The sequence below is a fragment of the Erythrolamprus reginae genome, chromosome 2, assembly GCF_031021105.1.
Source record: "Erythrolamprus reginae isolate rEryReg1 chromosome 2, rEryReg1.hap1, whole genome shotgun sequence".
NCBI lineage: Eukaryota > Metazoa > Chordata > Lepidosauria > Squamata > Dipsadidae > Erythrolamprus > Erythrolamprus reginae.
Window position 1 is genome coordinate 150,542,290 of NC_091951.1, and position 23,784 is coordinate 150,566,073.

A 23,784-nucleotide genomic window follows, 5' to 3' on the forward strand; every position below is an offset into this window, starting at 1 on the left:
GGCTCTGTTCGTTGCCTAGAGCTCCTCTAAGCCGGAAGTCGCTCGCAGAACTTGCGTAGAGCCGCTTTATTAACGGCTTAGAGCCTCTCAGTCGAGCCGGCGTTGGGATAGAGAGTCATCAGTTGCTTAGCGGCCATGGCGCTGAACAGGAACCATTCGGAGGGAGGCGGCGTCATTGTCAATAACAGCGAAAGGTACTGGGGCGGCATTTACGGCTCGTTGGGTCCGGTCTGAGCATACTGCGTCAGCGGCTCTTCCCCCTTTACTCCCCGGCTCCTGATTCCCGGGGCCCCGCCCTTTCGCAGATGCCCCGCCTCCAGGGGCGGGGAGAGAAAGTTCGCCTTCCGTCCTCCCTCATCTCGCCTTTTCTTGCTTTTGTTGTCAGGGGTCCCATTCGACCCTTTCCATCATAACTGGCTAGTCTTTAGAGTAGCACTATGACCTTTATTTTTGGTTAAGCTACAGTCAGGTTATTTTCCTAGAAATGTCTTAGCTTTAGTGCGGCTGAAAGGCAGTCAGATTAAAACAAAATTAGCTAATAAATGGAAAAACAACTAAGAATTATGTGTGATAGAACTTGTCCTGAGCATAATGTGTTTTACTAAATATCCTCAGCTCGTAAAATTTTGTAAAGTGGGTTTGGTTTTTTTTGTTTCCAAAGACTTTCCCTCATTTCCCGTGAAGATGCTTTAAAACAAACAAGATTTCTCTCTTATTCCCTTTCTCCTATGGCAGGATGATATTATTAGTACTAAATATCAATAATATAAATACCTATTTCCATTGTTGGCAATATGCATAATTCTGAGCAGTTGGCATGTCAATAGATGCAAGCCAATTCAAGAGTCAACTTAGCAATCATAGTTTCCACACACTCTTTTTGGAAGAAAAAAGTTGGAAGGAATACCAGTTGCAGAAAACAAAGACAAAGCTGAGAGAATAAATAATAACAATTGGAAAACTAATGAGAATAAAAGTTGGAACTATGGATGTAGCGGCAACATTGTAACATTGTAAATGAAATAGTAGGGTAAGGGGAACAGGAATTACAGAACATATAACAGTATCAAACTTCAGCTTTGGAAAGCAGACACAGGTAAATATTCCAAATTACATAATGATTTAGAATAGAATAGAATAGAATAGAATTCTTTATTGGCCAAGTGTGATTGGACACTTTGGTGCCTATGCTCTCAGTATACACAAAAGATACATTTGCCAAGAATCATGAGGTACAACACTTAATGATTGTCATAGGGATTAAATAATGAGGAAATTTCTCTTATTCCAACTTGTCTTAGCTATTTCTCATATATTGATAACTTTATTCTACTCATATATTGCTGAATCAGTATATTTTATGAAACAATTAAGAAGTACGCCCATAAACAGAAAAGGTGTTCCATATTTATGCAAGTAAATTGAAACAACCAATATGCAAATAAAAAGATACAGTAAATTATAATAGTCATGGCAAATAAAGACAACAAATCTAAACAAAATTAAATGAATTAATAGCAACAATTAACTCAAAATAATATAACTAAAGATGGAAATAAACTTTGGCAAAGTTCCAAGAATATTTTCATAAAGAGCATTATATATATTTCTACAATAGGAAAGAGTTTATGCCATAAGAATCTTATAATGATTTTGTCCAATGCAAAGTTAAACTACTAGAAGGTTTCTTGATGTCATGTTATATGATGTCATGTTATGAAATAGTATAGTCTACTACAATGTCTGCTATTCCTATCTGAACATGCTTTTGCCACTCTTTGTTCTTTTGTCAGAAAAAGCAGTTGCATTTTGGAAGTGGCAGAGTATATTGAATATCCTCGCATTACAAAGTTTTCTATGTAAATTTCTTCACTGGAAATAGAATAGAATAGAATAGAATTTTATTAGCCAAGTGTGATTGGACACAAGGAATTTGTCTTGGTCCAGTATAAAAATGAAAATATGATTTTAGCATTAAAAGATAATAAATCATCAGACTGAAGACTGATTTTTAACACTATTGTAAGCAAAGATTATAGAATAATGGTACATGAAGAGAGTACCAGTTTTATTTCTACAGAGCTTAGAAACATATATACAGTACTGAGAAAGGCTGATAGGAACTTTTTCAGTCAATTTTAAGGAAGAGAAGAAGACTAAGAGAGGTGAAAATTTGTCTTGATTCAGGCTGCACAAAATATATGAATTGAAATAACAATCCTATCCAAGTGACAGATGGAATAGTTTGATATTGCTGCTACAGTATTAAAACTGTGGAATAAAATATTTATTTTACTGAATTATGCCATTTTATACATAGTAACTGGCTGTATTAAGAATACTGCTTTTGGCTTTACTCATGCTGAGTAACGTTGGCTCATTTTTGGGTGATATTTTCATGTTCATTTTTTCAACAAAAAGGGTTGCTGACAACCTCACTGATAATCATTGTGTGCCTGTTTGCATTTAGTAATCAACAGATTGCATTTGTTGAAATCTTGTGCCAGTGGTGTTAAAGCTTATATTATATGCCTTAGATATAAACAAACGATTAGAAATTAAAACGTAGTATCTGATGTCTGTTTTGTTTGAGTATAGCATCTTGATGAATTACGAGCACATTGAAATGACATTCCATGATATGGAACATATGCCAGAGGCTTTTAAGGGGACCAAGAAAGGCAGTGTCTTCATGACTCCCTATCGAGTAAGTAAGCAATGCATATTTTCTACATGCACACTTGGAAAGAGAAAAACATCCTAAAGCTCCTGATAATTATGATCCCGCTATATAGAGTGCTGGTGAGACCACATTTGGAATACTGTGTTCAGTTCTGGAGACCTCACCTACAAAAAGATATTGACAAAATTGAACGGGTCCAAAGACGGGCTACAAGAATGGTGGAAGGTCTTAAGCATAAAACGTATCAGAAAAGACTTAATGAACTCAATCTGTATAGTCTGGAGGACAGAAGGAAAAGGGGGGACATGATCGAAACATTTAAATATATTAAAGGGTTAAATAAGGTCCAGGAGGGAAGTGTTTTTAATAGGAAAGTGAACACAAGGACAAGGGGACACAATCTGAAGTTAGTTGGGGGAAAGATCAAAAGCAACGTGAGAAAATATTATTTTACTGAAAGAGTAGTAGATCCTTGGAACAAACTTCCAGCAGACATGGTAGATAAATCCACAGTAACTGAATTTAAACATGCCTGGGATAAACATATATCCATCCTAAGATAAAATACAGAAAGTAGTATAAGGGCAGACTAGATGGACCATGAGGTCTTTTTCTGCCGTCAGACTTCTATGTTTCTATAATTGTCTCTACCTAAACCTTTGATATTCTAGGTTAGAATAGAATAGAATTATTTTATTGGCCAAGTGTGATTAGACACACAAGGAATTTGTCTTGGTGCGTATGCTCTCAGTGTACATAAAAGAAAATATAGATTTGTCAAGAATCATATGGTACAAACAGGGGCACCCACCATCATTGGAGCGTTCCAGTACGGCCGCGAATGGCTGCCCTTTACTGGATACAACACTTAATGATGGTCATAGGGGTCAAATAAGCAATGAAGAAACAATACTAATAAAAATCTTAAGGATACAACAAGTTACAGTCATAGTCATAAGTGGGAGGAAATGGGTGATAGGAATGATGAGAAAAAGCTAGTAGTAATAGTAGTACAGACTTAGTAAATAGTTTGACAGTGTTGAAGGAATTATTTGTTTAGCAGAGTGTGTTTTGGAAAAAGCTGTTCTTGTGTCTAGTTGTCTTGGTGTGCAGTCCTCTGTAGCGACGTTTTGAAGGTGGGAGTTGAAACAGTTTATGTTTCAGTAAATATTTTCACAGCCCTCTTTTTTGACTCATGCAGTATACAGGTCTCAATGGAAGGCAGGTTGGCAGCAATTATTTGTTCTGCAGTTCTGCAGTTTAACTATGTTGATATGGAGATGTATCAATGTAGTCCCTTCTGTTAAAAACTGTGTAATTGCATTTAATCTTTATGTTAGCACGGCTGACTTTTGGAATTAGCATTTATATGTTTGCTAAGTCCAAAAGTCAAATGAAAAGAAACATAAAATGAGTTGAAGTGTAAAATAGGAGCAGCAAAGGTGGTAGTTGTAAGGCTGGCCTTGTCCTTTCCTTTCCTGTCCCATAATTTCAGATCTAGGCAACATGAAGCAGTGGCTGAGGGCTTACAAAAAGATCTGGCCTTGTAATAGATGGCATGATTTGCAATGCCCTTATCCCTTGAAGTTTTGTGATGAGTTTTCATTTCCAATGGCTAATTTGAGTGTTCCCAGTTGCAGTATGAAGCACTACTAGAATTATGTTGGGAGAGCAAGCTGGAGCTAGCAAAAAGAGGTTCTAGAATTGCTTCAGTAGCTTGAAAGTACAGGGCAGGTGGGTATTTCAAACACTTGGATAAGAGCCGTGGTGGCTCTTAAATACAGTATGGCAGGCAAACTGCTCACAGCCACATGTTCATCCTGATGGGGCTCAAGGTTGACTCAACCTTTCATCCTTCCCAGGTTGGTAAAATGAGGGCACAGATTGTAGCATCCAGTATGCAAATAATACTTTGATATTGTAAACTGCTCAGAGAGTGCTATAAAGCATTATGGCGAGGTATATGCTAATAGCCTAAATGCTATTGCTATTGCTACTTGATTAATACTGTACATCAGCTGAGCTTCTTGAGTATTTAAAAGCTGGGGGGCGGGGGGGGGCATGGCCAAAATCACAGCGCTACGGGTGTCTCCCTTGCTCTGTGGGGAAACCCGAATCCCAGCCGTTTGGAGACCTGGAACCGGATTGGAACCAGATCAGATACGCCCTGGAGGGGCATTGAAGAAGAGAGGCACCAGTCAGTCTGTGGTGGGCCTTGCAACTCCCCCAGGGAGCTGGCACCAGTCTCTCGGCCGGCAGCTGTAGAAGACGACTCTGTCACCATTAACTGTGTGTTCATATTCATATATATGGATAAAGGAAAAGATATAAGTTTAAGAGTAGCGCCAATGTTGGTATGAAGTTAGGATTTTGAATTGCTGGTCTGTTAACTATAAAATGGATTAGAGGGACTTAGGGAAGGATAAGAGGGAGGAGGAGGAAATAGAAAGGAAGGGGAGAGAGGGAGATAGAGGGAGGGGAGTGGTATGAAATATAGAAGGAAAACAGACAAGAGATAAAAGTACAAAAGGCGTAAATTTAGGGTATTTCTTTATGGCATTTTGGATAGAAATGTATAATTAGGTATGCTTTGATATTATGGTATAGGTATGGATATTTAGGTAAAGATGGTGAAATAATAAATTCTTTTTAAAAAGAGAGAATTTAAAAGTTATCAGGAAACAGATTAATACTACTGCTTCATAGTATCAATCAAATAAATTGTTGGTTCCCATTTTCTGAAGAATTTGGAAGCATTAATTGAAGTACCTATTAGTTATAAAATATCATTTGAGATTTTCTTAGCATGTAGCGGTGAAATCTAATGTTTTGGTTTTCTGATTCTAAACATTAAAAATCTGTACTCTTTTTGCCTGCAGGTTATTTTTGTATCTAAGGGAAAAGATGCAATGCAGTCTTTCATGATGCCCTTTTATTTAATGAAAGAATGTGAAATTAAGCAGCCTGTGTTTGGAGCAAATTATATCAAGGGTGTAGTAAAAGCAGAGGCAGGGGGTAAGTACCCCTGTGTTTTTGGCATTTGATTTATGCTATTCTTACAAAGATCAATTCACAAATTATTGGCATTATCCTACTCCGTTATCTTTGTAATGAACATTCCATTCATTTTAATTTGCTTGCAAAATACATTAACACATGAGTACTGTAATTACTTTGTGGTGGTGAAATGTTTAGATTATGCATTGTAGTAACAGATGTTGGTGACATATTCAGAGGAGGAAAATAGAGAACATAGAACATAGAACATAGTGGGTGAACATATTGTGTACAAATATATTTGGACTTCAGTAAGGTATTTGACAAAGTAGACCACAACTACTTCTTGGTAAGATAGAAAAATGTGGGATAGATAGATGGATTCATATCTGACCAACCACACATAGTTTTCAATTGAACTAAATCTACATGGAAGTGTATAGTGGGGTACCCCAGGTTTTCTGTCTTAGATTCAGTATTCTTCAACATCTTCATAAACTATTTAGATCAGAGGTCCCCAACCGCCGGTTCGCGGACCAGGACCGGGCCGTTGGGGTTTTTCAGCCGGTCCACGGCGCCGCTGACAGCTAGCTTTGGCTGCCGGGGGGGGCGGGGAGGATTAAATCCTTCCCCCCTCCAGGAGCAGCAAAAGCCTAAGCGGCGGGGTGCGCCCTTTGCATTTCGGCAATGCTTTCCCTCTGCGGTGGGGGGTGCAGGGCAGGCGCAGGCAGCCCCAGGAGACGTCGCCGCTATTCGAGCCTCTCGTGGGGGTTGGTCAGCCGTCTCTGCCGTCGCACCCGGCCGGCCCCGGGTTAAATACCGCTCCCTCCCGGCTCCTTCCCCGACGGGGCGGGGTGCTCGGCCGCCACTGACGCCGCGGCTCTGCTCGGCCCACCCTGCGCTTCGCCAGCTGCCTCCTTCGAGCATGGCTGGACGGGAGGTGCGGGGCCTGCGCGAGTGGCCCCTCGGAAGAAGGCGCTCCCTCCGGCCCACGCGCCTTTTGCCCCGTAGCGGCCGCTTCCCGGGCGCGGCGAAAGCGAGTCGGTCGAAAGGCTGCCCGGGTCGCGCCTGCGGTCGTCCTCGCGCTCCCATCGCGCAACAAGTGCGGGCTTGTTGTGGCTGCCGCGCGCCACTTTGCCTCCCTCTGCTGCGAGCCTTCGGGGCTCCGGGGCGGCGCGGCTGGCGGGAGGGCAGCTTCCAGCGGGACGTTGATGGGTCTTGGAAAGCTTTCTCGTGGCGGTGGCTCTGGCGCGGCTGCAGGGCGTTGGTGGGAGCGGGAACTCCGTCGGATCGCCCGAACTCCAAAGCCTCAGCGAGGTTTGGCTGCCGGGGGGGCGGGGAGGATTAAATCCTCCCCCCCTCCAGGAGCAGCAAAAGCCTAAGCGGCGGGGTGCGCCCTTTGCATTTCGGCATTGGCGCTCTCCCCTCCAGGAGCAGCAAAAGCCTCAGCGACGGATTGCGTCGTTTGCCTTTCGGCTCCATCGCTGAGGCTTTTGCTGCTCGTGGAGGGGAGAGCGCCAATGCCGAAATGCAAAGGGCGCACCCCGCCGCTTAGGCTTTTGCTGCTCGTGGAGGGGGGGGTTGGTGGTGCCGATACCAAATGCTTTCCCTCCGCGGTGGGGGGTGCAGGGCAGGCGCAGGCAGCCCCAGGAGACAAAGAGTGAATGAGAGAAAGGAAAGAGAGAGAAAGGGAGGGAGAGAAAGGAGTGAGAGATAGAAAGGATAGAGAGTAAGAGGGAATGAGAGAAAGGAAAGAGAGAGAAAGGGAGAGAGAGAAGGAAAGAGTGAGAGATAGAAAGGATAGAAAGAGGGAATGAGAGAAAGGAAAGAGAGAGAAAGGGGGGGAGAGAAGGAAAGAGTGAGAGATAGAAAGAATAGAAAGAGGGAATGAGAGAAAGGAAAGAGAGAAAGGGTGGGAGAGAAGGAAAGAGTGAGAGATAGAAAGGATAGAAAGAGGGAATGAGAGAAAGGAAAGAGAGAGAAAGGGAGAGAGAGAAGGAAAGAGTGAGAGATAGAAAGGATAGAAAGAGGGAATGAGAGAAAGGAAAGAGAGAGAAAGGGAGGGAGAGAAGGAAAGAGTGAGAGATAGAAAGGATAGAAAGGGAATGAGAGAAAGGAAAGAGAGAGAAAGGGAGGGAGAGAAGGAAAGAGTGAGAGATAGAAAGGATAGAAAGAGGGAATGAGAGAAAGAGGAAATGAAGGAAATGAACCCCACCCCCATATGACCAAAGCGCCCCCCCCCCCCCCCACCGGGCCATGGAAAACTGGTCTAGCTTAATGCCGGTCCCTGGTGCAAAAAAGGTTGGGGACCTCTGATTTAGATGAGGGGATAGAAGGGGAACTCATCAAATTTGCTGGCAGCATCAGGCTAGAAGGAATGGCCAATACTTTAGAAGATAGACTCAACATCTAGAAAGATCCTGACAGATTTTAATACTGGGCCCTGTTTAAAAAAATGTGGTTCACTAGTAAGAAAATTAAGGTGTTATACTTAGGCAAAAAACCCCAAATGCACAGGTATGGAATAGGCGGTATCTTGCTCAGCAGTGGTAATTGTGAGACAGATCTAGGAGTCCTAATGGACAATCACATCTCAACCTGTGTTGCAGCTATCAAAAAACCCAATGTAACTAGGCTACATTGACAGAGGGATTGTACCAAGGTCATTTGAAACATTAGTATCGCTAAACATTGCCTCGGTAAGATCACGCCTGAAATAATGCATGCGGTGCTTTCCTGACATTGAGAACAATTAATCAGTGAAATGGCTTGCCTTCAGAAGTTGTGGGTGTTCCATCATTAGAGGATTTTAAGATGAGGTTGGACAGCCATTTGTCTGAAACGGTACAGGATTGCCTGCTTGAGCAAGGGGTTGAACTAGAAGACCTCCAAGTTCCCTTCTACCTTTGTTGTTCTGAATATTATTCTTGCTAGTTTACTTTATAACAAAAGACCAAATAAGCATGTTTGTCTCAACCGTCATGATTAAAGCAAATCTTTTATGCTAAAGAAGAGAATGGTCTTTCATAGTACCTGAACTGTTAGGAGAGATACCTCCAAGATCATCAGTATTGTTCCAATTCAATTCTCTGACTCTGGTCTCATCTCTTCTTCCTTCTTCTTCTTCTTCTTCTTCTTCTTCTTCTTCTTCTTCTTCTTCTTCTTCTTCTTCTTCTTCTTCTTCTTCTTCTTCTTCTTCCTCTTCCTCTTCCTCTTCCTCTTCCTCTTCCTCTTCTTCTTCCACTTCTTCTTCCACTTCTTCTTCTTCCTCCTCCTCCGTTTCCTCCTCCTCTTCCTCTTCCTCCTTCTCCACCCCCTCCTCCTCCCGCTGCCTCCTCCTTCTTTTTGGGAAACTTTGGTAGTCAAAGTTTACATGAGTACAAAATGTATTCTTGTTTTATAGTTCCAATTTTATTTTAATTTTGAATTTTTTAACATTTTTATCTTACACCGTGACTGGATTTCCGTTGTAGGAACAGTCATCCCCTCTCCCCACCCCACCCACACACTATGGAAACTTTTAAAGAGTTTCAAAATTGATGGAAACATTGACCACCCTCATTAAGTATGGTGAACCAAGATGTCATAAAACTGGATCTCATCTTTTTTATTTCTTACAGTAAAACTAAATCAGACACTGTACTTCGTCTGCTTAGGTTAAATGGCTTATGACATGCAGCATTCTGAAATCCCACAGAGGTCATTAATCTATAGCAGGATTCTTATCTCGGTTGCTTTTTGATGGCTGTGCAATTCTGTTTGATCGTAAGTTTCATATCTAATTGACTTGAAAGCTCCTAAGTAGCTTTTTTCCTCCTGCTGTATCTCTCGATATTTGTCTTAGCAGAAGAATGGAATATGACAATGTCAATTTACGTCATTTTATATTGTATTAGAAGAGCAGAGAGCCTTACTTCTGAGTGACGCTCAGGATCAGTCCGTTTCAAATATCCAATCTGCCAATCTAGCTGGGAAATAAAGGATCGTTTAAAGTGTCTGGTCATACTGATCATATCTTTTCAGTACAGTGTTCCCTTGATTTTCGCGGGTTCAAACTTCGCGAATAGCCTATACCACAGTTTTTCAAAAAATATTAATTAAAAAATACTTTGCGGTTTTTTCCCTATGCCACGGTTTTTCCCACCCGATGACGTCATATGTTATCGCCAAACTAATAATTTTTGCAAATAAATAACAAAAAAAATAATTATTGTTAATAAATAATTATGTTTATAAATATCAGGATCACTAAGTGTCTTATTCAATGGTGAGTACCAGTAATAATGGTGAGTAAATGGTTGTTAAGGGAATGGGAAATGGTAATTTAGGGGTTTAAAGTGTTAAGGGATGGCTTGTGATACTGTCCATAGATGGTGTGTTTACTTCCGCACCTCTACTTCGCGGAAATTTGACTTTCGCGGGCGGTCTCGGAACGCATCCCCCGTAGAAATCGAGGGAACACTGTACTGGCACAGCCCGAGCGGCAGGACACCAGCTGTGCCATTATGATGAAGCTCACAGGAGTCCTGTAGTTCGTGCATGCAATGGCACAACAAGCCATTTTAAATCGAGGGAACACTGTATTTTACTTTTAGAGAGGTACCTTTGGAGTACCGATAGCATACTACAGTATTAGAAAATGGCTACAGCAATAGAGGAAATATGGCTACTGAAAACTGGCTGTCTATGTGTTTGGTCATCTGTCCTGTAGGTCTAAATTGTTCCTATAATCCTTCTAATTTTTAGTCCAGATAAACTCCTATTTCTGATTTAATTTCACTTCAAATGGTTGCCATTATACATTGATTTCTGGCTATCTGAAGAGTAGTTGCGAAGATGTTTTAACAAATCAAATTTGCCCTGGCTCGGTCAGAACAAATTTAATCTGTGTAATGTTATTGTTTGCAAATTATTGTTGTTTTTCTTTCCTGGCTTTTGATGGCTCTTGAAAGCACAGGTCTTTTTTGTTGTTTAAAATCCATCTCCCTGCAACATTATCATCGTTGCACATTATATACATAGTATTCAATTACACTTTTGTACTATGCTCAACTGTTATAGAAAAAAAAATTCACCCAATTCTCCCTGCCCTTAAATAGTAACCAGTTTTTTATATTTGGTGGGAACAGTTATACACTGTTCCCTTGACTTTTGTGGGTCCGGCATTCGCGAAAAGTCTATACCACGGTTTTTCAAAAAATATTATTAAAAAAATACTCCATGGTTTTTTTGCATACCAAGGGTTTTCTGGGGACGTCCGATGTACAATACTGTGCGTTTTAGCTCTCCTCCTCCCCCTCCCCAGCGGTCCTGCTTCTTTAAATAAAAGCTCAGCTTCCGCCCCAGCCTCCCAATCCCTCTCCTTTAATTCTCGGAGCGTTGGTACGCTCCACTTGAAGCCAAGCCTTACTACCACCAACCGCTACCTCAGCGAGCGTAGCAAAGCCCCCAGCTTGCCCCCCCCCGTTGCCCCTGCGGGTTCTGGGGGTAAGTAAAACCAGGAATGGAGGAGGGAGGGGGAGGAAGGAAGGAAAGAAAGGGAGCATCTCTACTTCGCGGAAATTTGACTTTTGTGGGCAGTCTTGGAACGTATCCCCCGCGAAAGTCAAGGGAACACTGTATTCACAAACAATCAGAATTATCTAGTTCTCAGATTTTATTATCTAAATGAAAAAATAATTATTTTCTGGCACCACAGTTTGAAAGTGTGTATCTGCTCTTAAAAGTCGCAACAAGTAGAGAGCATGTTGGTGCAGTGGTTAAATGCTGGCCTAGAAAGCAGGAAATGATCTGTTCTAGTCCCACCTTAGGGACACCGAAAGCTGGCTGGATGATTTTGGGCTAATCACTATCAGCCCAACTCTGTAACGTAAGTAAAATAAGAAGGAGAAAAGGAGAATACAACCCTCATTTTCTAAAGTTGCTTTTATAAAGGTAAAGTTTTCCCACCACACATGTACTAGTTGTTCCCGGCTCTAGGGGGCGGTGCTCATCTCTGTTTCAAAGCTGAAGAGCCGGTTCTGTCTGAAGACGTCTCTGTGGTCATGTGCCCGGCATGACTCAACACCAAAGTCATACAGAATGCTGTTACCTTCCCACCAAAGATGGTTCCTATTTTTCTATTTGCATTTTTTACATGCTTTCGAACTGCTAGGTTGGCAGAAAGTGGGGCAAACAACGGGAGCTCACTCTGTTAAGCGGCGCTAGGGATCTGAACCGCTGAACTGCCAACCTTCTGATCGACAAGCTCAGCATCTTAGCCACTGAGCCACCGTGTGTTTTTAAATTAAGATTTAAATTTAAAAAAGAACACGACCTTCATTTTCTAAAAGACTTAGACTGAAACTGAGTGGAAAGCTGATAGAGGAGGAGCCTTATAAGGATGTCAGGAACCATAATAATAATAATAATAATAATAATAATAATAATAATAACAACAACAACAACAACAACAACAACAACAACAACAACAACAACAGAACAGGGAGGGACCTTAGAGGTCTTCTAGTCCAACCCCCTGCTTAGGCAGGAAACCCTATACAGTGTTCCCTCGATTTTCGCGGGTTTGAACTTCGTGAATAGCCTATACCACAGTTTTTGAAAAAATATTAATTAAAAAATACTTTGCAGGTTTTTTTCTATACCACGGTTTTTCCCGCCCAATGACGTCATAGCCAAACTAATAATTTTTGCAAATTAAAAAAAAATATTGTTAATAAATAATTATGTTTATAAATATCAAGATCACTAAGTGTCTTATTCAGTGGTGAGTAAATGATTGTTAAGGGAATGGGAAATGGTAATTTAGGAGTTTAAAGTGTTAAGAGATGGCTTGTGATACTGTCCATTGCCAAAAATGGTGTATTTACTTCCGCATCTCTACTTTGCGGAAATTCGACTTTCGCGGGCGATCTCGGAACGCATCCCCCGTGAAAATCAAGGGAACACTGAACTACTTCAGACAAATGATTATCCAACATCTTCTTGAAAACTTCCAGTGTTGGAGCATTCACAACTTCTGGAGGCAAGCTGTTCCACTGATTCATTGTTCTAACTGTCAGGAAATTTCTCTTTAGTTCCAAGTTATTTCTCTCCTTGTTTAGTTTCCACCCATTGTTTCTTGTCCTATCTTCAGGTGCTTTGGAGAATAGCTTGATTCTTTCTTTGATATAAGATAACCTGATTAATAGACAAGCTCATTTTACTTTTTCCACCTCTCTTAGGAGGTTGGGAAGGATCTGCAACATTCAAAATGACATTCTCAGCTGGAGGTGCTATTGAGTTTGGACAGCGTATGTTGCAAGTAGCATCTCAAGGTATTTATAACAGAAGAAGAGCTGCTAAGGTGGGAGAGAAAATGTAGGTAAAGAGTTGAAAATGTATTTCAAATTGGGATACATGCCTGGATTATTTAAAATAGTTGAGGGAATTAAAATAAAGCTGATCACAAAAGAAGCATTTATTTTGGTATTTCTATCTTAAGATTATTCTTTTTATCATGAGAGCCCCAGTGTGATGCATTCACTCTTGACTTAGCAGTTACAACAGAAGTCTTACTTAATACAGGTAATTCTCACGTAATGACCATTTGAAGTTACAATGGACTTCAAGAAAGCTATTTATCCATCAAGTTATGACTGTGGTTTCCTGTCTCTCTCCCCCACCACCCTTCCACTTCCAACATGTCATTGCATTTCATGTGCTGGGCAACTGGCTTACATTTATGATTGGTTGCAGCATCCTTGCAATGTTCCCCCACCCTATTTTGCAGCAAAAAACTGTCGTTTGCTTCATTTAATGAGCACATAGTTTGCTTAACAACTGTAACAATATAATGACCATCATAACAATGGTGGTAAAATCAAGTCAGGTCACAGGATGACCCACTTAACCACTGCAACAACTTATGACCAAAATTCTGGGCTCAGTTGTGGTCATAAGTCAAGGACCAACTGTGTCTGTCATTCCATAAACCAATGGATTATCAGTTGGCAGTTCTGTTTTCAGATTTCCTTTCGGCTAAGGGCAGAATTATAGCCTTCCTTCTTATCCACCTTTTCAACCAACCACATCCTTTCCCTTGTCCCCTTCTGCTGCCTCTGAACTCTGGTATCAAACTAGTATCAAATTGGCTTTCATGAGACAGAGGAAAGTTTCATTTCTCCTGTTGTCCTGTTTTCTTCCACTAACTAGTTCAATGCTGGACCAGGTGGTTCTGCTTGCTCCGTGATTCTGCATTTCTATTCTGTTTTTATCTGATACATTAGAGCATGAGTGTCAAACTGGTGGCCCATAGGCCAGATGTATCACACGCAGGCCATACTGTCCACAGCTCCACAAAGGGGAAAACACATTGTGAAACATTACATGACAGTAACATGCACAGCGAGTTTGTGCATTAGAGCCTTTAAACAGAAAGCCAGAACTGTGTTTTCGATGGTGTTGGCTTCATTTTTGGCTACTGCACCAGGCTTCACAAATCCTCTTTGTGAAAAGGAGCTGAAAATAGAATTAAACAATCTAGCATAATTTTAGGGAGTCTTCAACATAACACTACCATTGGGACCCTAATTTAGATTCTTAAACAAGGCAGCTGCACCAGCTTTTTGCCAACGGTCGCTGTGCAAATCACTGTCATTGTTAATTGAATTGTGTGGTCATTAAGCGAATCCAGTTGTTCCCATTGACTTTGCTTGCAACAAGCCAGCTGGGAAGGTTGCAAATGACGATCCCATCACCTCAGGGTGCTACAACTGTCATAAATATATGACAGTTGCCAACCACAAACAGGATGCTCTGATAGTCATAAGTGTGAGGATTGTGTCAGTGCCATCGTAACTTCAAATGGTCTGTAAATGAATGGTTGTAAGTGGAGGGCCATCTGTGTAGGAGATTCAAGACCTGTAATGACTGATATTGCTAGTTGTTGATTTTAATTGGTATTCGGTTGTCAGTGAGCTTCATGTACGCCATTGTCTTGTGGAAGTGGGTTCTGGCTGTTGTATCCCTCAAACACTTCCTGACAGTTTGGTTGAATTAACGTATTCATCTTTGGTTTTTTTTCTAGCTTCAAGAGGAGAAGTTCCCAATGGAGCCTATGGTTACTCGTACATGCCAAATGGGGGCTACACCTTTCCACCACTTGCTACCAATGGGGTATATCCCCCTCCTCCTCCTCCAGGATACCCTTACCCACCACCGCCACCTGGTGAGTTTTGAAAATAAAAGAAGTAAACTTTTAACTCACGTTTCAGTTAGAAATATGGCAAAGAAACCCAGTTAAGGCTCACCGTTTCATTCTGATTTTTGCCTCTTTTTCAATTGTCATCCAAACCGGCAACTCTCTTGTTAAATGTAAGTGAGGTTTGTTTTGCGTAAAAGCACTTGCTTTTAGTTCTTACAAAGTTGCTACTGGATAATATATGGTTCATCTTTGTCCCAGTACTTCTCCATACCTTTCATAGGTTGATGAAAGTGTTCAGATGCCTGTATAATCACAAGGGAGCCAGTTAGCACGGTCAGAAATATATCTGAAATAGCTCTGATTGCAGAATGAGCCATATTATGATATGTCAGTTGCCGAGTTCTTGTTGTTTTTTAAATAAATTGGACCCTTCAATGGAGCTCAACAAGATCAGCTTGAGGCAGGCATTTCAGTGATACTCTGGTTTGTCTCGACTACCGTATTTTTCAGAATATAAGATGCATCTTTTGACACACACCCCAAAAGTGGGTGAAAACATGGGTGCTTCTTATACACCAAATGTAGCCCACCCAGCCACCCCCACCCTATGGCCTCTGCCATGCAGCATTTTACCTCCTTGCAGCAAAGAGAACAGAGCCTGGTTAGCACAAGCAACTGATTTTTTCAGCCTCCCGACCCACAACTGATTCAGGAGCCTGTGGGCAGGCCATGTGCTAAAACTGAAATGGAAACAAGGAGGCAAATTGTTGGGTGGCAGAGGCAGAAGCAAAATTTTATTTTCTTGTGCTAATGAGACTGCTGAAATTGGATAAAAGGAGATAAGTCAAAAACTATAAATGTCTATAGAATGTTCAAATTATTAGACTTACTTTTAAAAGACTGCTTTATTATTGTTATAGACAACTTAACAAAATGAAGACATTTTTAAAAAATAATGCTTGATATGAAGAGGCTCAGTGCTATTGTATCTTCTTTTAAATAGCACAGAATAATATATATTCCCAGAAAGCCACATCAATTTTAAAGATCTGGAAAAGTATAATCTGAAATGTAACAGTGTCCCATTTAGTATTAAAACAAGGCAGCAGAGTTAGACCCTGACTTAGTCAATGTGATTATATTTGTTCTGCCGGGCTCTCTGGTAGAAGCCTCCCGAAAATTCACGGGTACAGATTTCAGACACACACACATTTGAAAATTCAAAACAATGCCCTTTATCACAAAATTCAAAAGAAACAAAGCACCCTTTTTGTATTGCAAGGAGCACTCGTCCCAAAACAACCTTGTAGGCTGTACAAGTCCCTTAATCAGTCCTTAAGTACTTAGCTAGTAGCTGTGAAGAAACGTCACAGCCCTCCTTCTTCTCACGAAGTGAAACACACACACACTTTACTCTGCTTTGGTGTCAAAGGTGTGAAAAATCCACAAAGTTCAGAAACAGCGAGGCACGACCTTAAGAACTGCAATCAGTTAATCTTCCACAACGGCCAAACTAGCACGGTGCTATTTATAGCAGCAGCTCTAATTACTGGAGCCCCACCCAAACACAGGTGGCCTCTCTTATCTCCTGTAATATTTCCTCAATTGGTCTCTTTGATGCATAAGTCTATGTCTGTGTGGATCTAACACTTCGTCATCTGAATCAACCGAAGATAATGGTGATTGGCTTCCTGGGCTGTGTATCAAGCCCCCCTCTTCCAAGTCACCCCCACCTTCTTCTTCGTCCGAGGAAACTGCACTCCCTGACTCGGCCGACAACAAAACAGGCCTAGGACATGTTGATGTTTCCCCTGCCTCCACCTCCACATTCCCTGGGGCAGGAGCTGGGCCAGAGCCAACCACAACAATATTTAAGAAAACTTTCTGGCATTAACAGACTGCCTTAATGTACATTTCTCCAATTCTTTGCTATTTCAATGGATCAGCCACACATGTAGAGAAATACACAGCAAACAGTGTATATCATCTGTACTGTTTGCTGGGAGGTAAATTACTGGGAGGCGGAGGCAGATTTTCCCCCTCTTGTTTTCCTCCCCAAAACTAAAGTGCGTCTTCTACTCCAGTATGTCTCATACTCTGAAAAATACGGTCATTGTTTTTGCGTGTTTTTCACTTGTCTGTTTCCATTGTCCTAGAAATGTATCCTGGCCCACCAATGGATAGTGCTATGGGATACATGCAGCTTCCGCCTCCTCCCTATCCTGGGCCTATGGAACCACCTGCTGCTGGCCCAGATCTTCCCACCACTCCAGCAGGTAAGGTGTTTGCACACAGACCAAGATTGGAAATTTTCTGGAAAATGATAGATTGGCACAAAGCCTTTGAATCAGGATTCACATATGTAGCCTTTCTAACTTGTGCCTTGCCAGTATGTTGGTATACTACTCTGTTATTCCCAACCAATACATTGTGAAGGCACCAGATTGGGAAAGGCTGTGCTAGGCTTAGCAGACCATATTAGCATTTGTTTTGTTGATAAAGCCCATTTGAAAGAAGACGTTTTGGAAAGCCATTCTGTAATGATGTTTTTGTAACTCGGATGGCTAATTTCTAAAAAAAGGGTTCAATTGAAGCTCTATTAATCTCCTTTGTAGGACCTCAAACAAAATCTATTTATAAAGGAATTGCCTTTTGTGCAAATGCAGTTCACGGAGAAGGGAAAAAGGGGTTTTGATCACTCTGTGTATCACCAACAAAAGGCAAAACATCCAGCAAATTTCATCATATATAAACCCAGGAAGGGCTAAGTTTTCAGTAAAAATGGGAGGTGGTTAATTCCTACATAGACAGAATAACAGCACAAGTTTTATTTACATGGCTTTTTAACATAATAAGCTTTCCATCCTGGGTGGAGCCATCGTACAGGATGGGATATCCTTATCCAGTCAAAATGAGGGTTCAGGTCTGTTGGATCCGCCCTCCTAGGACCCAGTTTCAACTTGGTCCTCAGACTAGGATGATCATGGCTTTCTTTCTCCATTCCTGAATTTGGCCTTCTACCCAGCGGATTTACTGGACTTTCTGAGCGATTTCCTCCCCCTCTTTCTCTGAAAAGACTTCGGATTATAACCCTCTCTCGATAGTGCTAATTAACAATGAGCACTGACAGTGGAGCCTCATCTCCTGCCGCTACTTGCCTTCGCTCCTTTTTTTTTAACGCATTGACTGTCAGGGCTTGTTCTGATCTGCCTGGTGAGTCCACGTTTGCTGGCATCGACCTTCTGGGCTTGCCCTTGTCTGTCAGTCAGAGCGGAGTGCTCTGGAGCATCGGGCGGTACCAAGGAGATAGCCAAGCACCTACAGATATACAAGAAAAAGAAAAACATGCAGGGCATGTTCCTAAGTTTATATGGATGCAACGTGTGCCAAAAGCCAGGCCTCATAGTTTATTATATAAATTACATTACGTGCTTGAATTGGTTCCATTTTCTCCTAAACTCTCCCTTATTCATTTGACTATAATTTTGTCCAACAGCACAGGCTAGGACAATGATGGCAAATCTTTTTTCCCTTGGGTACCGAAAGAGCGTGCACACATGCTATCGTGCATGTGTGAGTGCCCATATCGTAATTCAGTGCTTGGGGAGGTCAAAAACAGCTTTTCCTGCCCCCCCCATCCCGAGACTCTCTGAAGGCTGGAAACGGCCTCTTTCCCAATCTCTGGTGGGCCCAGTAGGCTCATGTTTTGCCCTCCCCAGGCTCCAAAGGATTCCCTGGAGCTGGGGAAGGGTAAAAACGCCCTCCCCCACGGAGGCTCTAAGGAAGGCAGAAGCACCCTCCCAGAGCCTCTGTGCAAGCCAAAAATCAGTTGGCCAGCACACGCATGCACGTTGGAGCTGAGCTAGGGCAATGGCTCGTATGCCAGCAGATATGGCTCCGTGTGCCACCTCTAGCACCCGTGCCATAGGTTCACCATCATTGGGCTAGGAGTTTTTAACAAATATTACAAAACAAAGAGGAAATGTTCACTGCATATGTAACTAACTAGAGAAAAAAATTTAGAGGCAAATTCAATGTTTGATGTTGGAGTCAGTGTTTGGCAATAGGCCTGTTAGTGTTGAAGAGTGGCAGCATGTCAGAGGGTATAATCTTCCTCTTGTGCACAAAAACTAGACATCTGCCTAGAGTGGAAGGAAATCAGGAAAGACTTCAGTTTTTTACCCTGACTGTGGCTTTTAGTAACTTCAAGTTTGATTCTTAAGAGTAATAAGGGTTTACAGTTCTTGAAACATATCCCCGCAGTAGGTCTGAGGTCTGAGTTGAATACTGAGCCGGACTATATATTACAAAATACAAAATATTTTTCACTACTTAGGAAGTAGGTGGAAAAAAGTCCTTTTTAGTTAAACAGAATAATCCTATTATTATATGATTAAAGGATAGTAGAGTTTCTGTCCTTGCCTTATACTGCCTTTAGGGAAATATGAGAAGCAAGTTCAATACTGTATAATACAGGAAATGATCGATTGCTAAGGCAGTATTCTATCTTGGAAGCAATAACTGGATGATACAAACTGCTTCCTTGTTTCAGCCTTGTCCTTTGAATAACTTTAGAGGACTTCACAGAATTTGAGTTAGCTGATTGCATTCCTCTAGGAAACAAATTGACAACAACCTTGGGCAAAAATGGCAAAAGAATTACAACAGGGATTATATACATTGCATTAAATGACGGTGTGATCTGTTTGATTTGATTTAGCACAGAATATGACAATGATTTGAACATTCAGGTCCAACACTAATTTCCAGCTTAATAGTTATCAGAAAGACTTATATATTATGTATTTTGTTGAATAAACCGCAACTGCCTAGATTCCTATACACATGTATTGTTAAGCATGGTTTACAAACAATAATACATAAACCCACGCACCACATTAAGCCAAAATAAAACAAATCAATTTATTCAACAGCTAAGTACAATATGCATATCCAGCTTGTGTTTTTAAACTTAAGTGCTCTCCCCCACTCTATTTGAATCTATGCAACTCATCCATAAACAGCTTTTACACAATTGTTGGATACTCAGGTGCTATGTGTTTTTATTTGTTATACTGTATTTTGTTTTCTCTATTTTTATTGTCGTGTGTGAGATAGGCAGCTATATAAAATTGATTAAACAATAATCACTAATATGTATTGTTGGGGGTTTTTTTTCCAGCTGAAGCGAAGGCTGCAGAAGCTGCTGCAAGTGCATATTACAACCCAGGCAACCCTCATAATGTCTACATGCCCATGGTAACTTTCAAAAATATATGTAGAGCAAGCCAAAAAAAGGTGTACCTTGGTTGCATCCCAAAATGTTTACATTTCCTTTCTTTGAAAACATTTAACGCACTGATTTCTCTTTTAACACCCCCCCTAAATCTACCTTTAACTTTGGTGGATTCTTGTTTTTGGGTCTTTTTGCATTTCACCACCCCAATGATACCTTCCTCTTCTCATGAATTTTTCTAGAAATTTGCCTGTGTATTCACTTCTTCTTTCTGTGTTCCAAGCTTCTCCACTTCCTTCTTTCTGATTTCTCAACTGCAGCTTCATTGCCTTTCCTCATATCTGCCCGATCTACTGTCTATATTTGTGGTGGAGGACATAAATATGTGTATATTCAGATTTTTAAAGAAAGGCCTATAAAATGAGGGAGATACAGATGGCAATCAGGTGTATATAGTTTTACCGATGGGTTGCACTATCTGAGGATGTTTTATAGAAATTATTTCTATAATTTCCACCATTATAGAGTTAATTTTAATAAGATTATCTTGCAAAGGCTCTATCAGGGGAATTTGATTAGCTTTTGGAGGAAAAAACCAATGTCACAAAGCTTTTGCCTTTGCTGAACCTTTTAACAGCCCTTAAGGCAGCCTTGATTGACAGTGTTTGCGAGTGTCATCTTTTCTTTCATCATGGAACTTACAGCAACTTTGAAAGGATTCCCAATGTCTCTTCTACCCAGGCACTAACTCGATCCAAGGTTCTTTGTTCAAGTTGGCTGCATTGTATGTCCTCAGACTGCATCCAAAGGCCCTTTACCGTGTATATTCTATTGCCTTAAATAACCTTCCAACTTGTATGCAATAGCTTCTATATTGCTATATATTACAAAAACACTGTTAGCACATGGGACTAATTATTAGGGAGCCATTTTCATTTATTTAACCCTGTCTGATGCCAGTAAAGCAAGAGTAGATGACAAGGATATAAAAGTGTGTCTAAAATAGATCTTAGGACAAAAAAACCCAAGCTTTTTAAAATTACATGATAGTACAAGAGGAACACCCTTCACAATCAATTCAAGGACATGTTTTGTGCAGTATAAGTCTAATATATATATATGTTATACGTCTAAAACAGTGGTTCTCAACTTTTCTAATGCCGGGACCCGTTAATACAGTTCCTCATGTTGTGATCCCCAACTATAAGTCTAGCACCAATTCTCCCAACAGCTTTAAGCTGATTGGCAGGAAGGTCAGAGGGACACCTCTGTAAACACCTGATTGGTCAGATTGTAAAAATATGTCCCAAGGCACCAGAATAGTTCCTAACACCATGAGATTTTTCCCTCCCCCATGGTGTTAGGCGACCCCTGTGAAATGATCATTCAATCCCCAAGGGGGTCCCGACCTCCAGGTTGAGAACTACTGGTCTAAAGTACAGTATAAGAAATACACTGCAGTTGGAAAAGGTGTAATAATAAACTGAAGTTATTGTTGTATTTTTTTTTCTCTCTCTCATGTAATTTAGGACCAGCCTCCTCCACCTCCTTACTTTCCTCCAGAGGACAAGAAAACCCAGTAGAGAACCATCATCACATGTCGCATCCTTTATTGCCATGTGGCTTAATATTGATTAGGGATATGACAGCGATAAGAGCCACCTTGTCTCCCCACCCCTATCCCCAGTACATGTATCTCTCATGGACAGAAATAACGGATATATGTGCCAGTAGGAAAGTGTTTCTAACGTTTTCCTGGGTTTGGGAATGCACAGACACTTAATACATTGTTCTCCTCTGTATGATATAATGGAGTCTTTTCCTCTATCCCACCTTTTAATTGTCCCAGAGAACATTCTTTCTTGAAGAAAAACTACTTTGTCTGAAACGTGTCAACAGCTATTGCATTTGGTAGGTGTTGATATTTTAGGTGCTGCCCAGCTCATCCACGGTGAAGCTTCGGAAGAAAATTATCTCTGTGATCTTTTGATTGGTTCTTCGTTGCATGAACTCTGCCATCCTCCGATTAAGGAAGTTCACTGATGATGTGACAAATTTGACAGCATGTATTAGACATTTGATTCTACTTGGACCATGGGATTTTCTGCCATTTCTTCTACAAGATGCATGTATGGTAGCACAAATGCTTCACACTACGGACAGTCTTGTCTACTCTCTTAATACCTTGGCTCTTTCAGTTTTAACAGTAGCAAAGTGGTGGCTGCATAATTTTAGCCAGGAAAGCATCTTTACCTCTATAGTTAACAGGGTAGTTGATTTGACCAAATGGCTGATTGTCCTACTAGTAGGTGATATGGTTTCTAAGAAAGAAAATAGTCACATATAAGCTTATTTATGTCTTTAGTTGAATATTGCACAGATTTTATTCCTTTAATTTTGAGAGTATTGCAACTTGAAGTAACAGATTTATTTTATGGTTTTCAGCCATCACACTCACTGTGTGGCGAACATCAGATTACCTTTCAATAACTCTTTGGTTTAACTTTATAAATTCAAAGGTTTTGCTCTAAAAAAAAAGAGTCAACATCTTGTAGGGCTTTGTGAATTTTCTCTTTCCTCAAGTACAATTCTTATGAGTAAAATGTCATATTCAGATCACAATAAGGCCCAAAATATTTCTTGAAAACGAAATGTGAGGGGAGGGTAAGAGGTAGGGTTTTAGGAATTTTCTATGGCAGTAGGTCTTTAGATGTAATGGTTTCCAAAGATTTTGGAAACTTACCGGAACAGTTGAAATCCTAGTGCTGGCATCCCCTCATCTGTCTAATAATAATGAACTCTTCATTTTGAACATTGAATCTGACTTAATGCTGAAACGAAATAGATATAAAACTGTTGTAAAACTATATATCCTTACTTACTGCCCTTGATGAGAAAAATACTTGAAATTGCCATTTCCAGTACTGCCAATACAAACAATTTTTTTTTAAAGGCCACAAAATTGGGCCTTTTTTCACTGTTGCTTCGGCCCAGGTTCTATGTAGTGCTTGAAGCAACATCGGTTATTCCAACTTTGGGCGCACGTCCGCGCTCTCCAATTTGGCAGTAGATATAAATTGCTTCCTGACTTTTGTTCCAGATTGTCCTGGGGCAAAACAACAGCATTCGGTAACAAGAACATGGCAGAAGAGGGTGAATAGTCTTTCTGTATGCTTCTGCAATGCTTAGTTTTTGCTTCCCTGACTTTTGCACAAATGTTTCGCTTTTATTACAATTTTTGAACAAGCAGACTTATTTATGACCCATTTGCATTATTCTGAGCATTATTCTGCTACACACCTGTAGACCCGTCTCAGTTCAGGTTGGAAGTATTGCTTCAGATACTTTTCCAACAAAAAGTGTGGCAGCGCTCTTTCCCCTAGAACCTGAAACACCATCTAACTGATAACTAGGTTTGCAGACTGACTACAACATATTTTAGGTTTCTTTAGTACTGTACGGTTTTTGCAAATAGTTTCTAGCTGACCTATAGTATATTTTTTAAAAAGCCATGCATTTTTCCCTAGATTTGCTATCTAAATGAAAGTGATGTAACAAAATTGTTATATGGAAAATCAGTTTGTATTTTGGAGAAATTTTATCAATATGGATGTGAAATGGCTCTCTTGAATGCAAGGTTATCTTTTGGTTTGTTGAGACTGTGAAATAAAATACATGACATCA

At 40.8% G+C, this 23,784-nt stretch overlaps 1 protein-coding gene across 1 annotated transcript; it reads left to right on the forward strand.

Annotated features, from left to right (window-relative positions):
• WBP2 (WW domain binding protein 2) lies at positions 1 to 23,784 on the forward strand. Its single transcript, XM_070739888.1, has 8 exons — positions 1 to 194; positions 2,599 to 2,707; positions 5,563 to 5,698; positions 12,904 to 12,996; positions 14,748 to 14,888; positions 17,021 to 17,140; positions 20,047 to 20,123; positions 21,630 to 23,784. The coding sequence occupies exons 1-8, from the start codon at positions 136 to 138 to the stop codon at positions 21,681 to 21,683; spliced, it is 789 nt and encodes a 262-aa protein (XP_070595989.1). The 5' UTR covers positions 1 to 135; the 3' UTR covers positions 21,684 to 23,784.

Bases quoted from the DNA above. Each gene is read 5' to 3' on its own strand.
- WBP2 (XM_070739888.1), top strand. From the start codon at position 136: ATGGCGCTGAACAGGAACCATTCGGAGGGAGGCGGCGTCATTGTCAAT. The intron at 2,708-5,562 runs GTAAGTAAGCAA...TTTTGCCTGCAG, and splicing joins TCTTCATGACTCCCTATCGA to GTTATTTTTGTATCTAAGGG. The intron at 12,997-14,747 runs GTATTTATAACA...TTTTTTTTCTAG, and splicing joins GTTGCAAGTAGCATCTCAAG to CTTCAAGAGGAGAAGTTCCC.